The sequence below is a fragment of the Blastomyces gilchristii genome (assembly GCF_000003855.2).
Source record: "Blastomyces gilchristii SLH14081 genomic scaffold supercont1.7, whole genome shotgun sequence".
Taxonomy (NCBI): Eukaryota; Fungi; Ascomycota; class Eurotiomycetes; order Onygenales; family Ajellomycetaceae; genus Blastomyces; species Blastomyces gilchristii.
The window spans coordinates 658,718-675,346 of NW_003101676.1; the positions used below are offsets into that span (position 1 = coordinate 658,718).

The following is a 16,629-nucleotide window of genomic DNA, read 5'->3' on the forward strand; positions in this document are numbered from 1 at the left end:
ACCCAAGGTTCTCTTGCATTTCCGTTCACCAGGAAATGGGTTGAAAGCTGAAGCACAGAAAGGGATCATGCAATCGTTGCTACATTCCACGTGGATTGTGGAAGAAAATTGTCGATACGATTCTCTCAACTGCTGCCATGCTGCTTGTCTTCGAGTTCAGTTCAGAGAAAGGCAAACAGCCACGTTCTGTGATCAAACTGGCTGGATGTCACACCCTTTTCAGAGGACATTCCTGCCATTCGCGTTCCCACGTTCTGCTGGAAACTTGATGGAAATGGAGGTCCCTGATTAGTTGGCGGGAAGGTGATCTACACCAACAAAGGACTGTGGCACTCTTTCTTTGCAGGATGGTCCTCGAGAGCCATCGCCTCCAATGCAGGCGGGATCGCGTGGGACAAACGCTTTTTAACCTGCTTGGTTCTCATAAGGACACCAGAAGAACGGCCAAATTCCTGGCCGTTTTCTTCTTCATCAAATAATCACCAAAATGGTACCTTGCTTTTTTCAAGTGGGAATATCACTTCGAGGATGTGGTATTGGACGATATAATGGCGTTGCTAACACTCACGGTCGAAAATGATACCGGGGTAACTAATATCTCGTCAGTATATCCGCCCGTGGATGAAGGTCGTGCACCTTTGATTCTCGGTCTATCGGGGTGTCTTGCTGTGTTATCTATCCTTGTAGTGGTATTGCGATGTTACTGCCGAGGCCGGATAGAGAGGCATTTCTGGCATGATGACTATCTCATAGTGTTTGCCACAGTGAGACTCAAACCCATCCCTACTCAACAAACATGTTAATGTTCGGGTCGGCTCACTAACATCCTGATTCAGATATGTTCGATTATCGTCCTCGCTTGCTTCATAGCAGAGTCGTACAATGGCTTGGGGCGCTATATTTTGTTCCTTAGCTCTGAAAACCGCGAATATTTGGCGAAAATAGGATACATCCATGGAATATTTGACCTGCTTGGAATCAACGCCGTGAAAATATCTTTCGGCTATTTTATACTTCGGACAACAAGCGGAGTCAAGATTCGGAATTCAACTAAAGGGATGATTGGTGAGTATTACAACCTCAGGGTTATTTATCGGAATATGTATAGAAAGAGGTAGCTAACTAAATCTTGGTCAAGTGTTCGTCCTAGCCTTCACGATATTTACGACAGGCATGGCTATTTTCCAATGCGTTCCAGCTGCTGCCCTCTGGAATGCCGGCATAGAATCCAGTTCCCATTGTCTTTCACTTAAATCCTACGTTACCATCGGCCTGGCCACTGATTGTATGTAATATTCAAAAACTCATGAAAGGTCTTCGGGGCTAATTTCACAACAGCTATGAACGCTATAATCGATCTTATATTATCGACCTTACCTCTTCCCCTCTACTACGATTCAAATGCCAGCAGATATTCCCGAGTGGCGTTGGTGGGAATCGTTGCTCTTGCATATATGTAAGTAAAATATCGTCCGCTTCACTGGCCACGACTTTCGGTGCCTCTGGAACTCTAATTTTCTCGATGCAGAGCATGCAGCGCTGCCATTATAAAAATTGTTCGTCGAGCTCATGTGCTCACGACTCCCAGTTCGTGGCGGTAAGTTAATGCTACGCCCTCCCCTTACTCTGGAGAAAAGCATAGCTGAGAGGCCATTAGCGAAAGCGATTACACCCTTTGGACTAAGTATGATCAGCCTTACAACATCTGTACTCCAAAGCCGCTCCTTACCGTTACTTCTCTTGCAAATAACTCAAAAGGGTAACAGATAACCAAGCTAATCAACCATTTTTCTCCTTCCAGCATCGAACTTCAAATTGGAATTCTAGCGGCTTCTCTACCCACTCTGAACCCAATGTTCACAATCATCGCCACGTTTATAAGCAAGACATTTAAGACACCTAAATGGCCGACAAACAACCCCGACACGCAGGAACACAGTTCAGCCTGCAACCCTATTCCAATGGGTCCAACTCCATTGCGAAGACTTAGCCGATCAACCCTCTATCGTCACAACGCCAGTAGTGTTACCACCGAGCACTCCGACCCGGAACAACAGCATATCACTAGATATCCCTCAAGCCATTATAAAGTCGAAGTTAGCGCCTCAAGACTCTCTAGTTCTAAAAACAGTAGCCAGCGAGATGCTATCCTTGCTGGTGCACCGTCGGGGTTTCCAGCCATAATGAGAACTACTGATGTATTTATACACACGGCAGATGGGAATAAAAGAGGTATTGACGAAGGAGATGTTGATAGTGCAAGTGCGGAAATTCGATCTGTTAGCTGATGATGGAATGTCTCTTTGATGAATCGATGTTTTGGGAATGGAATGGGTCGGCGCTTCGTGTACGCATGTACGGGGTTCCTGAGCGGTGGTATACGCAGTCCAGACTCTCTTATGTTTGCCGCTTTCTTCCTCTTTCTATAACAAATCTTGCACATATGCTAGGTGCATTCACGTCTGTATGTATCTATATGTATATAAATATGCAGCTTGTATACCTTGTTCTGCAATTTTGACTTCCTTTGTCGGTCTTGTGGATTATATGTAAGCCATGGCACCAAAACATATACCAAAGAGCGTAAAATCAGTACATTTAGGTTGAATTAAGAAAATGAGATAGGTATCTCAATATATCACGCCTCGGGCTAAGTGACACAGCTTAAGTCCATACCTCAAGTTGAACTGGTTGGGGCGGGGCCAAGCCTGGGCGAAACCTAGGATCGTGTCCGGGAGCTATAAAACACTTTACCTAACCTTAAAAAACTCTAAAAAAGGGCCCTATTTCGACCCCAATCAACAACACTGGAACCGACCGAAGTCATCACCTAGTGGACGAGTTCAATACCTTCTGGATAAATCATTTGATATGCATTTTATTCACACTTACATTACCAGTGCACCCATGGATATATCCCTTTCTTTAACTGTCTTGCTATCTTGCGCCCTTCCTGTTCTTTAACGTTTTTTTTGTGTCCAGCCTCGATCTTGATTGGTATGAAGGCCTAAAAACTCATGAGCAAGAGGGCGGAAAATCGTTGCCTGATGGCTCTTTCTAGCCCGTTTGTTCAGGTCATCTCTTCCTTGTATATCAATAGATTATAGCAAATAGCTCATGGGTTGCATATAAGAACGAAATGAGTGTTGGTTGACTTGTGTTCTCTGGTTCAGACATAGGAGCGTAGCAGCAGGAGTGTTTTCTACAAACTCTTCACAAAAAGGGATTTACGAAGTAAGTAATCATTTAATTACAAGGATAGCTATGTATCTATCGTTTGCCACGCGTAAAAGCTCAAGTGACATTGAAAGGCGAAAAGGTGTGGTCGAGTTTGAATAGAAGAACAAGTAGACTGGCAACAAGCTTAATCTCAAAACAACCATCTCGTCATCAGGTACACAAAATAGAACTCCGGTATCCCCCTCCTAAATAAAATAAATGCTAAAATTTGAACAAGAGAAATGGCGTGTATATGTGTCGGGTCTCATAAGGGTCGAACGGCCGGATGTTGATTTAAGACGAGGACAGAGGGCATTCATGAAGAGTACTTGGTGCTTCCACAATATACGATCCAAGGTTGCACAGTTGAATCTTCCCTGCTCGCCAAGATTCAGTGTGATCTTGCAGCCTCTAACCTCAATAGGCTGACCCAAAATCACTCTTCATCACTCCGGATTTGGCGTGCGGCAGCGTCGGGGTTCCGCAGCAACAGGCACAGATATAGAGCAAACACCTTGCTAGCCGCCGTCACTGCAGTCTGCACAAACACCCACACGGTAAGCTCGACAACTGTCACCGCCATTATCGACGTGAATACAAGGGTACCGGCGACATAGTAGATGCCCCAAGCCAGTTGGACAGGCCAAGCTTCATCTGCACCTTGTACCGCGGAGACACTACCAGTTGTCAACGAATCAGACCCGCCCTTCACCTGTGTCCGTCGCATCGCAAACAAGGCATGTACAAATGCCGGGAATACACCAGCGATGCACCAAGTAACTGCAAACACGGGGTATGGACAGCCCAGCGAGCTGCGCTTGGAGTATATTTCCACAACTGCCAACACCCCATACGATACCACCAGAAGCAAAAAGCTAGCGGCCACGCGGACAGTCGTCCAAATGCTCGGGCGCAACCCGACATTGGCGAACATGGCCCCTTCCATCCACTGTAGGTATCTCTGCACATGAACGCCGTCAAGATCACCTACGACCGTCGGCTCAAGTCCCAGAGCGCGAACGATGACCGCGGCAGCAAAGGGCAAGGGAGCGGACACGAGTGCAATTCGTCGCTCAGGCCAAGCGACGTCCTTGAACGTCAGTGGGATTAAACCCATGATTAGCGCAGTGGCGCCAAATTGCTGTTTGCGCGCCTCGTCGGCAGATTCAAGTGCGCATATAGATGTGATCCAGCAGAGTTGGTTGCTGCCGCTGTAGAAGTGGAACCATGGTTTGAAGGGGGAGTACACGATGTCTTCGTTTGGGGGGCATGAGGTGTTATCTGTGATGTTGTCGGCGGCGGAAACAGTGAGAGACAGCAGGAGGAGGAGGAGGAGGAAAAGAGAGACGATTGGGGTTTTTTGACCCATTTTATAATTTCCTTTTTTCACCGTCTTCCCAGCTCCCAACTAATCTTTCGGGCGATCGTTTGGAAAAGTGGAAAATATCGGATTGTGTATGTTAAATTGCGCGGGGGAATCTAAAAGGGCCTTTCCCGGTGATGCGCAAGAAAAGTCAAGAGAGCTGCGATATGCTCGACATGTCAACACAGACGAAGGCTCCTTTTTAAAAATAAAAAATAAAAAATTGAGGGCGCCCGTTGCCCAAATGCAACCGGTTAGTCTGCGCACATAGCGCGCCATCTTTAGGCCAACAAAGAGTCGGGCCTTGTAGAGTCTCGACGAAGGATGATTTGCCGTAGCCCGCCTCGATTTTCACTCTTGAAGGGGCTTAGGTTCACAAGAAGGGGAAAATGGGGAAGGATGGAGCAGGAACCAGGGGCTTTCAGGGACCATTTGAACGATATCTCACGGATTAGACCTGCAGGTTTAAATCGCTTGACACTCTCACTAGTGGATCTCTGCCTCTTGTCTTGCGGATCACCAACCATTTCCTCAGCGTACTCTGTAGGCTCATCCTTCGCTCAAAACCTGAGGGATCTTGAATTATAGATAACTTTCTCATCTGCTTGTAGGACCGTCACAGTTCACGACGTCTCCATCATCCAGCACCCTCTTCGGATGTCTTTTGAAGCCATGGATGGCACTGCTGTGGGAAGAGACGCGTTTACCAACGACGGATCCTGGCATCAGCCTCATTCCTGTGGGATTTATCTCACTTGCCGGAAGGATTGCGCCTAATTATTTCCAAGACTTTTAAGGCGGCATCTGAATACGAGACGAATTCTTGGACTAATTCCGCTAAGCTCTGTTCCCGTCCCTAGACTCCTAGAGCTTCCATTTGGCAAAGGATCTTTGTCCTCACATGATAAGGTTCTCACGAAGGAGAAAACTTCAGCGCTTCCAAATCGTGCAAAGCTTCTTCTTTATCTGGGCCCCCACAACCGTTTTTCGGGCCTGAAATTAGGGGCCAACGGCTAGCCTAAGCGACGGGTTCTTCAAAATCCTTCAGTTCACGCATCCTCTGTTCGAAAAACTGATTTCCGAGCGGATAGTTAATTGGCTTATTCATATCCAGACTGAGTGGGTTAGTCTGGCAGCCTATATAGAATCCGTGTACTCGGTATAGAGAGACCCACAGGTATAGAGATCCCTGAGTATAGAGGGCTTGGGGATAGAGACTCCAGGATATAGAGACTCTCTGGGTATCTAGTAGGCCCCTTAGGTCTAGAGCCATCTTTCAATGTAAGGCTCTAACTGTGCCATGCTTACTCACTCTCTGTAGTGAGTGCACCACAGTGTACAGAAAACCACACCATAAAGAAAATATTTTGAATATAGTAATCTTCAAAAATTAATTAATAATCATCACCACATCTATCTATAATATAAAGATTATCTATATACTCATTAGAAGGTGTAGAATCCACTGTAAGTTGAGATTCTATAGAATTATCTTATTATGATTGAGTGACTGTAGATTTTATAGATTTGATTTCAATTGATTAAAGAGTCTTATTAAATGTCTTTTTCATCTCATCTGCTCTACAGATTGCAATCTTGTGATTGACATTCTTAATAGTGAGAACTTCACCTACTTGCATCTGTCTGCAGAAGAATTTAATGATCTGATGTCTATTTACTTGATAATAATTTACAAGTTCACTCTCACAGTGTATATTCAATTCTGCCTGAATCATGCTACTCTTGAAGATCTTGTTCAACTGTCTTATCAAATCAGATATAAGAGTATTCTTCACATCTTCTAAGGTCTTGACTGCTGTATTAATTTAATGACATAGTTTTATAATCATCTCTGAGAAGATTAATTATAAGAAGACAGTTGATAATTAATCTGCAGATGATGAGATAAAGTGATTACATACATTATTATCATCATTGTATATGTTGAGATCTGAGACATTATCAATGATAAGAGATCTCAATTAATTGAGAATTATATCATAATTAACTGAATATATTTCACAGTTAGTAAAGCCAGCTCTCACAGTACTAGGTTTGAATACTTGCAGTCAGATGCTCTTCAGATTAGTAAGAAATTATCTATCATTATACTGCTTATATCTGTAGCAAGCAGTCTCATTAACTGTCTTTATATAATAATGCTTATACTGCTGAAAAGATACATTATCAAGAGATTGTAGAATATAACTTATATAAGATAAGAATTCAAATAGAATAATCTTATAGAGATCACAGTATTGAATAAATTCTTCTATAAGATGAGAATTATAATTATTTATTAATAGCAGTTGATGACTGCTCATTTGACACTTTTTTATCATCTTATTAAACTGCTTGATTCATTTAAATTCAATCTCATTATTTATAAAGTCAGACTCAGATATAGTAATAGTATAGTTATTAGATAAGTTGAAGTATGTATATTAATTCTCTAAATAAATCTTCAATTTTATTATAATTAATGAATTCAATACTGTACTATCTGCACTGACATACTTTATCACTGTTATTAACTCACAGAAGTATGATAACTGTATAATAGAATTTATGTCTTTAAAGATAGTTATAACTTACTATTCATATTCTTCTTCTTCTTGAAATTCAATCTCATCAAAGTTGTAGATATCACAGTGAAAAAATTAATATTAATTAAAGACAGCTTTATATTAATTAAATCAGTTAATAATGAAGCTTATATTCTTATAAGACACTTATTTTAAATTCATGAGTTTTTGCTTAACTCATTTATAATCTGACAGATGTTTGATAAATTAATATATTTATATCTTACTTACTGTGAGAGATGCAGTCTCTGAATCTATATAATACTGTCTTAATATACAGTTCACAGCAGCTTTGATATACTCAATGATGAGTGAATAAAAATTAATATTTAATTGATGAATTTATATCTTAATTGTCTCTTTCTAACTGTCATTCAATGCTCAATTCAGTGAAATTCTTATAGTTCTTGATTTCTTCTCATTGATTCTCTCATACAAGATGATATATAAGACTTTGAATTCTCATAACAGAGATATGATTTTTAATTTTAAATTGCTTTTATACATGTCAACAGCTCTTTACAACTGCTTCTCAGTGTAATTAGAAGATTTAGACATGGTTATAATTAATGATGATTATTTGAAGATGAAGAATGAAGATATTGAAAATATTTTCTTTATGATGTGATTTTCCATACACTGTGGCGCACTCACTACAGAGAGTGAGTAAGCATGGCACGGTTATTTCATAACCTCCAATGAGAAGACCTTGATTACGCAGCGTATTAATGCAATCAGTATCATCAACACTACTATATAAAATACGTATTTGACCAAAATGTCACTATAGGCTGCCGTAGTTAGACCGGAGGGGTATGCAATGTCGTCCACACTTCGATATTGAGTTAGTGAGCGAGAGAGCATGATTCGTGAACTTCACATGGGAGGCGCTTTGGCTCTGTTTGCGATAATCGGGAGAAACAGAGCTGAATTTTCCTTCGCTTGTTGCACAGTTCTCTCACCCATCAAGCGGTCAGCTTGCCATGATGTTAGAGACCCTTATTCACCACGTATGAGAAATGACGAATCGTGCTTTACAAAATCTCACAGACCGCTAGATAGAAGCCTGCTATCAACATTCTCGCACAGTTGAACGTATCTGGGTGGTGGTTCTATTACTGCCGTGACGAACCGGAGAAACCCATGTCTCAATCTCAATGTTTTCACATCTGTGATGGACATGTTGTGTCGAGTTTGGTGGTGCTGGTTGCTAGCTTGAGGACCATGAGATTGACCCACCGACAAAACAGGGCTCAAGAAGAATCAAGCAGGCAGGACTTTATAAACGCGTTAAACAATGAATAACGAGGGTTACATGTGTACAGAAGATAACGATACTGCATCAGAGGCGAGCTGACCAGCTCAGCGTTTGTAAACAGCTAAGAGAGGATCAGACTATATCTCAATAGAAGAAATGATTTGTGACAATGATCCTCCCCGCCCCAACCCAACCCCACCCTCCCAAAAGGAAAAAAGCAAAAAGAAAACTATATAATAACTAACGGAGAGGAGTGTCACGATATACAGCAGCTATTGGCATATCCAACATTATAAAATGGGCTGAAAGTTCAAGAAACTTATTTTCCGCAAGTCTAGATAGATATCTTCGTTCAAGGTGCCTTGCAACCATAGATCTCAAAGTTCATTATTCCGTCTTGCCCGAGGAAACACGGGAGAAATGAGGAAAAATGAGGAAAACGAACAAACACCCGGGGGATGAGCATTTGCGTCATGGCTGCACCTATCTAATCTCAAACCTAGACTTCCAAAGAGTCTTCATCGTCCGCTTGAGATAGCAGCGATATATGTAGGTCATCGGATTACAGTTATTCATTTGGGCAAAACCATGCGTGGAGTATATCACTGTGTAATCCAATTTTTCCCAGCTCCCTCAATCAGTTTCACCATCCGAGTTCCGGTTGCACTGACCTGAACAACACAGCCGGTGAAATAAAAAGCTTGAATCTGGAAAAAGTTGCACAAACTCAAGCTCTGGCGGCTGGAGCCAAGAAAGGGAAACCTGCAAAAATATTTATATCACGTGATGTTCTATCTTTTGAAGGGCGGATATCAACCGAACATCCGAGAGAACCGGATAGAAGGCGATAAATCCGATATCTTTGGGCGTTATCTGTTTCTGTTACATATTGACAAGCATATGTGGCAGTATACCTTCCACTCCTGTAGGCTGTAGTTTTGCCTGTGCGATATCTCTCAGCTCTGACAATGCACGCAATTCGGAAGGTTTGCCAGCCGCAGAATGGTTCCGGCATTGGTAATACGGACGAAGCTGGGCGAGAATCACGTCGTCTTCGCCTGTGTCTGGCCACGATGGCGACAACACCGCTAGACTATTTGCGGTCTTCGACCGACCGCGGGCCGAACGAACCCAATCAACGCGCTCTGGTTGGCGGATTTGAAGCAATGGCTGGGATGTTCCAGGTCACGGGACTCACGCGACGCCACCCTCCGAAGCTTGGCAGGTACGGCGGTCTCTTCTGCCCCAAATGGCCATGAGAAAATCACCAAGCTGCCGCAAAAAACACAAGCAAAAAAGAATGGGTCCCCCGTTGCCTGGGGCCAGAGGATTATTATTATTATTTCAGTCTTTCCTGACACTGCCGTTGCACCGTGCAATCCGCGGAGAAACCGCCCATCGAACCAAGCGGAATAAACATGTCAGAGGGGGGAAATTTTTTCACCCGCTATTATTATGTTGACCGTGAATCTTCAAATCCGGCATGTCATGTCGTAATCCGCTGGTGCTGAGGCGGCCTGTAGTTATCGTTCTATTATCGTTCTGACTCAGCTCAACGGCTTCACGCCCTAGGCATTTTTATCTTTTTTTTTTTTTTTTTTTCTATTCTGTCTCATCTTCCCCTCCTCGAGTTCCCATAGACTCTATATATATATAGAAACTGTTTGACCCCTCCCCAACAGTTGCATGGTGATCCGGGACTTTCATGCCGTCTTTCCGTATTTTTTCCTTATATTTTTTTCTTCCTTCTCCTTGAATGATTCTCTTCTACTCTCTTTTAATCATCTCAACGCTTCCACTCATTCTGAAGACTGGATATACCGATGCCCGGCTTGTACGATTGTGACCTGGATATTGACAGGCTTCTCAATCGTTATGTTCCCTATCCTCGATGGCATCTTATACCCCGCCCGGTGGCCCATTTCTTAGGTCATAGGACACAACCACCAAAAAAACCCGGCAATGTTCTGGTCATGCTCTGGTCCATTGTTGGTGTGTTCTGCGGGCTGGCCATTGTTGCTGCAGTAACAAAAAATATTCCCCGTTTCCAAGCACATGGTTCTTTTACCATGATTAGCAGCTTCGTGAGTCGACGACCCGTCCGAATAACATCAAGAATTGTCCTTCTAGTCCCATTCCAGATCCTTTCATAGTACCCATTGGTTCGGGCAAAAGACGCTGTCATATTCCCTCTTGATTTGATTTCTTTGTTTGATCTCTTGCTTGCTTTGTCAATAGTGAAGTGTTAACCAGTTTATCAACAGGGTGCTACTGCCGTACTTGAATACTGCTCCATAGATTCCCCACTCGCACAACCTCGAAATGCTTTTCTAGGCCAAATAATCGCATCAGTCATAGGGGCCGGGATCGCGAAATTGTTTGCCTTGCATCCTCATGCAGAATCTTGGTTCTGGCTTGGTGGGCCGGTGGCATGTGCAGTCGCTGTTGCGGCCATGATATTCAGCAAAACGATACATCCACCTGCCGGAGCCACTGCGTTGATGGCATGCATAGATCCGGGAACCAGACGCCTGGGATGGCTGCTCATTCCTCTTGTGATGCTTAGTTCTTCGCTTATTCTGGCCACAGCCCTTCTGCTAAACAACATCCAAAGGAGGTTCCCCTTGTACTGGTGGACGCCGGAAAATCTTCGTCCAGCCGAGAGCCAGAGAAGGACCTAGAGGAAATGGCATCTTCCGATGACGATGAACGCACGCCGACAGGGAGTGCGATAATGATACGACAGATGTCAAAACAGGACCAGTTGATAGTGATACGAGGTGGGCAGGTGATAATATCGGATGGCCTTGTCCTTTCACCCAAAGAAGTTCAATGTTTAGACCTGTTGAGTAAACGGATATAGACGAATAAAACGGTTAGAGCTCTCTGTCAACAAAGCCTATATAGAATAATAAATGGAATGATTTACGACCTTCAAAAGTCTTGCGATCAATGGGGTTTATCTAGGGTCCCTGACTATTCGAATTTAGGAGTATATTACCATTTCCTTCGGCAGAATCATTAGCTAATTCAGGTCCCAGTGAATATGAATGTGAATTCATACCTGGCTTTGAATCAAGACCAGAGTAGTGGCCCGCAACCCCAGTGCCTACATGTAGCCTCCGCACCTGTGCATGTGAATGCACGTATTTGATGTTCCACAGTTCCCTTCCGCAACAAGCCTCACCCCAATCGTAGCCGTCTCACTTTGCCTTTCGATTTCCGCCATCCAGCAGGGCTATCAGGGTCGAATTCAGAGACAGGCTCACACAACCGACGTCAACACGACCCGCAAGCGCTGCCAATGTCCACCTGCCAAGCTCGAACCACACGTGACTGACAGTATCACGTGCATGTTCCGCGGCTCAAAACGCCAAGCTGCGCAGTGGCGTCTTACCTAAGCCACGTCATTCCTCGAAATTTCAACCTTTTTTTTTTTCTGTATCAACTCCGACTTCGACTTCAACGTCAACAAGTCTTGTCTGCGCCCAAACACTCTCCCTTTTTCCTTCTTTTTCTGCTAACGAGTTTCCTTCCGGACATACACATATCAGTCTCCTTTTCCATCCTATTAAAGAGACTGCCTCCTCCTGTTTTACTCAAAAGTCATCTATATTTGTTTTTGTGTTAAAACTAGACTTCTCGGGGACCTTGTTTGTTCATCCCACTATTAGGGCTTTTTTCTATCGATAAGGCCAAGACCCCGCTATGTGTGCACTCCCCCTCCCTGTCTTTTTCCATTAATTCTTTTTTTTTTTTTTTTTTTTTTTTCCTTCGCCGCCCCTTCTCAGTATCGACATAGATTGTCATACATTTTTCTTTAATATAATTTCGATCCATTTCCATCGAGCACAGTTAGGCATATTCGCTAACGATATTGATCGCCGTTTTATATTTTTCTTAATTTTGAAGAGAAAATCAGGAATTATTAATACTTTGGTTTTAATTCGAGTACAACGCGAAGAAGAAGCAAAAAAGAACACAATCGCAAAAATGGTATCGGCATCGAAGGCTGCTCGTCAGGCAAAGCGTGCTGCGGACGGAAAAGATGACAAGAAGAAGTCCGCCACATCGAGACTGTCATCCAGAGTCAACTCGAAAAACGCATCTCGAGCCTCATCCGTGAACGGGGAAGAAGAATTTGTCCCCGAAGAGTCGGCAACCTCCGCCTCCAAGTTGTCCGATGTCAAGAAATTGACCTCCCAGATGGATAAATTTGGCTTGTCGGATCGTGTAACCACTGGTGTCCTTGCGTCTCTTCCCTCCAGCCGTGACGTCAAGATTAACTCCGTCTCCCTCGTGTTCCACGGCCGGGTACTTATTACCGATGCAATCCTCGAGCTCACCTATGGCCGACGATACGGCCTCTTAGGCGAGAACGGTTGCGGAAAGTCGACACTGATGAAGGCTATTGATAAGCGAGAGTTCCCCATCCCCGAACACGTCGACATCTATCTACTAAACGAGGGTGCGCCACCTAGTGACCTAGGAGCCCTTGAGTGGGTTGTCAAGGAGGCAGAGAACGAAATGGAGAGATTAGATAAATTAGCAGAGGAGATATTGGAAAAGGATGGCCCGGAGAGCCCTATCCTAGAAGATCTATACGAGGTGTGTAGTTGCAGCATCGCCACCCGCTTTTTAACCCATTTTTCCTATTTCCAACTGTGAATGCTAACATCTCTTTTTTTTAGCGTATGGAAACCATGGACCCTTCGACTTTCCAAACGAGAGCATCCCTTATTTTAACTGGCCTGGGTTTCAATAAGTATACCATTAAAAAGAAGACGAAGGATATGTCCGGTGGATGGAGAATGCGAGTGGCCCTGGCCAAGGCTCTTTTCGTCAAACCCTCTCTACTCCTCCTCGACGACCCAACGGCCCATCTGGACCTCGAAGCTTGCGTGTGGTTGGAAGAATACCTCAAGAAATGGGACCGCACTCTCGTCCTCGTTTCCCACAGCATGGACTTCTTGAACGGAGTTTGCACCAACATGATTGACATGCGTCAGAGCAAGCTGATCTACTATGGTGGCAACTACGACGTTTACCACAAGGTCCGCCACGACCAGGAAGTCAATCAGATGAAGGCGTACCACAAGCAACAAGAAGAAATTGCCCACATCAAGAAGTTCATCGCGTCCGCCGGTACCTATGCCAACCTTGTCCGACAAGCCAAATCCCGCCAGAAGATCCTCGACAAAATGGAGGCAGACGGCTTCATCCAGCCTGTCGTCCCGGATAAGGTCTTCACATTCCGTTTCGCAGATGTTGAGAAGCTCCCGCCCCCAGTCCTCTCATTTGATGACGTCACATTCTCCTACAGCGGAAAGCCAGAAGATAACCTGTACGAGAACCTCGACTTCGGTGTCGATATGGACTCCAGAACCGCCCTTGTCGGGCCAAACGGTGTTGGAAAATCAACCCTCCTCCGCATCATGACGGGCAAACTCAGCCCCACCGGCGGCAGAGTCTCACGGCACACCCACTTGAAGCTCGGAATGTACAGTCAGCACTCTGCAGAGCAGCTCGACCTCACAAAATCCGCCCTCGAATTCGTCCGCGACAAATACCCGGAGAAGAGTCAAGATTACCAATACTGGCGCCAGCAGCTGGGTCGGTACGGGTTGAGCGGTGATGCACAAACCGCCCTCATGGGAACTCTCTCGGAGGGCCAAAAAAGCAGAATCGTCTTCGCGCTACTGGCCATTGAGGGCCCGAACATGTTGCTTCTCGATGAACCTACCAACGGCCTCGATATTCCCACCATTGACAGTCTGGCTGATGCTATCAACGCGTTCAGCGGTGGTGTCATTGTTGTTTCTCACGATTTCAGGTTCGTATTTTCTGCGTTTCCTTTTAATATTTTAAAAGCTTCCTTTGACCCCGTTTCCTCTCTTCTGTCATTACCTCCGTCCACTAATATGTTCCTATAGACTCCTCGACAAAATTGCCAAGGACATCATGGTCTGCGAACACAAGACCGTCCGCCGATGGGATGGTAGCATCGGAGAGTATAAGGACCACTTGCGAAAAAAGATGTTGTCCGCTGGACAGGTTTAGATAGATTTCATTTGTATGTTGTTTCTTTTTTAAAGTTGGAGGCTTTTTTTTTATCCCTCTTATTTTAATTCGTGCCCAGTGGGTTTTATACGCTATCGGTTTGCTGGCTCTGGTTTTTTTTTTTTTTCATATACATCTTTTTTCTAAAAAAATCAAGCCTGTTGTTGAATTATGGAGCATTGTGCCAAACGGCCACGCGAAAGAGAGACTCATTTTTAGTTCATTGGACCCAAAAGATTTCCATGGTTTATTTATTTATTTATTTTTCGTCCACTTTTCATTCTTAGTCTAATTGTTATTCTGCGAAAGAAAAAAAAGAAAAAAAAAATAACAGAACAAAAAAATCCGCGAGAGAAATGCATATAGAGAATACTCCGTGCTCCGTACTTATTTTTGCCCATATCAACAACCTTTCTCGCCTATATCGGCGGCCCCCTCCTTCCCCACCCCAATTCCCTTTGTTTTTGCCAACTTATGTGTTTGGGGTGAGGAAAATCTTGCGCGATTACATATATTCCTATTGAAGAGGAATGAATTTATGATAGGTCTATCAAAAGGGCAACAAAAAACAAGACCAAATGAATGAATGAACGCAAGAAAGAAAGAAAGAAAGCAACGAGGTCTTTGCAGTAGGCAAATTCAATTGGATATTAATTAGCAGTTTATGATATGGGTATACTACAGTGTATAAATTTTTCTGACGATATACAGTATGTACATTTCACTCGGTTTCCTCTTTCCATCCAGACAGGGCACGGTGGCAATGAAGCCCCTTTTGTAGTGTGCGTGAAGCATATTAAAAATGGGAGCCATATCTCTCACAATGGTAGATTTTATTCCGATTACTCCATGGGTAGATAGGTGGATAACGGAAGTGTAGGTAGGTGTAGCAGATCTTTTTCCCCCAAAAAACGCACACCACTCCTGCCGGTCACCACAGGGTAACCGTCCTCCGTACTAATTATGAGTACTCAAATGTATATGTACATGTACAGTACCTACTACCGCCCCACCATCAATCCACCGCCCCACCCTTCCTCTTCCTCTCCTCCATCAAATCCCCCCCAAAAAGCCTCTGCCCCTCCCTCTCAAACCGCTCCCTCTCCAACTTCCGCTTCTTCGCCGCCCGCTGCAGTTCCGCCTCATCCTCACCACCAGGACCAGTACCCGCAGCACCACCAGCACCAGCACCACCAGCACCAACTTCGCCAGCCGCAGCCGGCGTCCCTGCCCCCGTCGTAGCAGCAGAGGACCCCTCGCGCTTCGCGGTGCGGTTTAAACTGCGCAGATCTATCTTCTCGGGGTTCTGGCAGTGGTAGAGTTTCCTGCCGATGCGTTTGAGGTTTTTCATCGTGGCAGGGGCGGTTGTGGGGGTGTGGGTTGTTTGGTAGGTGGAGAGGGTTGTGGTGCAGGCGGTGAAGATGAGGGGGAGTTTGGTGCGGAGGGCTGTGAAGAGGTGTGAGGATGGTTGTGAAGGGCTGGAGAGGCTGGAGGAGGAGGAGGAGGTGGTAGTGGATTGTGGTGATAATGGGATGAGTTTTGTGTCGATGTAGAATTCCGCTAGTGGTTTATCGGCTAGGAGTAGGGCGGAGAGCCATATTTGAGAGGGCGTGTAGAGGAAATATACGTCTGTCAACTGTGCGGCGGAACGGAGGATTTCGCGGGTGTTGTGATGTGCCTTGGCGATGCGGGAGGTTATAGAACCACCACCACCACTGGGCTTCGCGTCCGCCGTTGAGGATGGAGGCAGTGGGGCTGGCGGGAGCGATTGGATGGCCTTTTGCAGACCAGCTGCAGTTTGCTCTGGGTGGTGCGGTCCCGGCGCGCCCTCCCCGCGCGCAATGGCGTTTAGTTCCATGATCCCACCTTCCAAGCCGCGGAAAGGGTGGCGGACGTCAAAGGTGAAGCGGAGGCCCTGCGTAAGGAGGAATTCGGGCGCGATGATATCCTCCGGCGTGGAGTTTGGGATGTGTTCTGCAAATGCACGCAGGGACATGTAGTAGTTTTCTGTCTTTGTGGCGAGGAAGAGCGCGCAGGGCATGATGGATTTGGGGTGGTAGGTCTTGCGGGAGTCGCTAAGGCCAAAGCGACTGAAGGGCTGAACTGCTGTCTTTTTTTTTGGTATTCTGTTATTTTGTAGGTAA

At 44.9% G+C, this 16,629-nt stretch overlaps 5 protein-coding genes across 6 annotated transcripts in view; 3 read left to right on the top strand and 2 right to left on the bottom strand.

Annotated features, from left to right (window-relative positions):
- Positions 1 to 2,670, top strand: BDBG_04110. Of its 2 annotated transcripts, XM_002625195.2 has the most exons (7): positions 1 to 764; positions 837 to 1,065; positions 1,139 to 1,285; positions 1,339 to 1,456; positions 1,529 to 1,597; positions 1,658 to 1,684; positions 1,802 to 2,655. In XM_002625195.2, the coding sequence occupies exons 1-7, from the start codon at positions 549 to 551 to the stop codon at positions 2,286 to 2,288; spliced, it is 1,293 nt and encodes a 430-aa protein (XP_002625241.1). In that variant the 5' UTR covers positions 1 to 548; the 3' UTR covers positions 2,289 to 2,655. The 2 variants fall into 2 exon arrangements, with proteins under 2 accessions (XP_002625241.1, XP_031578137.1); XM_031721541.1 differs by lacking the exon at positions 1,658 to 1,684 and having other exon boundaries at positions 1,538 to 1,597; positions 1,802 to 2,670.
- Positions 2,671 to 3,133: 463 nt separating this feature from the next.
- BDBG_04111 (uncharacterized protein) lies at positions 3,134 to 5,636 on the bottom strand. Its single transcript, XM_002625196.2, has one exon. The coding sequence runs from the start codon at positions 4,586 to 4,588 to the stop codon at positions 3,656 to 3,658; it is 933 nt and encodes a 310-aa protein (XP_002625242.1). The 5' UTR covers positions 4,589 to 5,636; the 3' UTR covers positions 3,134 to 3,655.
- A 3,664-nt stretch (positions 5,637 to 9,300) lies between these two features.
- Positions 9,301 to 11,106, top strand: BDBG_16968 (uncharacterized protein; the record flags this gene model as incomplete). Its single annotated transcript, XM_002625198.2, has 3 exons — positions 9,301 to 9,650; positions 10,287 to 10,509; positions 10,690 to 11,106. The coding sequence occupies exons 1-3, from the start codon at positions 9,394 to 9,396 to the stop codon at positions 11,104 to 11,106; spliced, it is 897 nt and encodes a 298-aa protein (XP_002625244.2). The 5' UTR covers positions 9,301 to 9,393.
- A 734-nt stretch (positions 11,107 to 11,840) lies between these two features.
- BDBG_04114 (ABC transporter ATP-binding protein ARB1) lies at positions 11,841 to 15,861 on the top strand. The gene is made up of 4 exons (XM_002625199.2): positions 11,841 to 12,135; positions 12,338 to 13,033; positions 13,117 to 14,258; positions 14,359 to 15,861. The coding sequence occupies exons 2-4, from the start codon at positions 12,419 to 12,421 to the stop codon at positions 14,483 to 14,485; spliced, it is 1,884 nt and encodes a 627-aa protein (XP_002625245.1). The 5' UTR covers positions 11,841 to 12,135; positions 12,338 to 12,418; the 3' UTR covers positions 14,486 to 15,861.
- BDBG_04115 (cyclin Ccl1) overlaps positions 15,501 to 16,629 on the bottom strand; it is a gene marked incomplete at both ends in the record, with an annotated part of 1,746 nt that continues 617 nt past the window's right edge. Inside the window, one exon of the mRNA XM_031721542.1 lies at positions 15,501 to 16,595. Coding sequence (XP_031578138.1) covers positions 15,501 to 16,595 — 1,095 coding nt within the window. The remainder of the gene's footprint in view (positions 16,596 to 16,629) is intronic.

What these genes read in the sequence shown, in the direction of transcription:
- BDBG_04110 (XM_002625195.2), top strand. Translation starts at nt 549, where the DNA reads ATGGCGTTGCTAACACTCACGGTCGAAAATGATACCGGGGTAACTAAT. An exon ending in TTCAACTAAAGGGATGATTG is followed by an intron (nt 1,066 to 1,138) that starts GTGAGTATTACA and finishes ATCTTGGTCAAG; the next exon opens with TGTTCGTCCTAGCCTTCACG. An exon ending in ATCGTTGCTCTTGCATATAT is followed by an intron (nt 1,457 to 1,528) that starts GTAAGTAAAATA and finishes TTCTCGATGCAG; the next exon opens with AGCATGCAGCGCTGCCATTA.
- BDBG_04114 (XM_002625199.2), top strand. Translation starts at nt 12,419, where the DNA reads ATGGTATCGGCATCGAAGGCTGCTCGTCAGGCAAAGCGTGCTGCGGAC. An exon ending in TCCTAGAAGATCTATACGAG is followed by an intron (nt 13,034 to 13,116) that starts GTGTGTAGTTGC and finishes TCTTTTTTTTAG; the next exon opens with CGTATGGAAACCATGGACCC. An exon ending in GTTGTTTCTCACGATTTCAG is followed by an intron (nt 14,259 to 14,358) that starts GTTCGTATTTTC and finishes ATGTTCCTATAG; the next exon opens with ACTCCTCGACAAAATTGCCA.
- BDBG_04111 (XM_002625196.2), bottom strand. Translation starts at nt 4,588, where the DNA reads ATGGGTCAAAAAACCCCAATCGTCTCTCTTTTCCTCCTCCTCCTCCTC.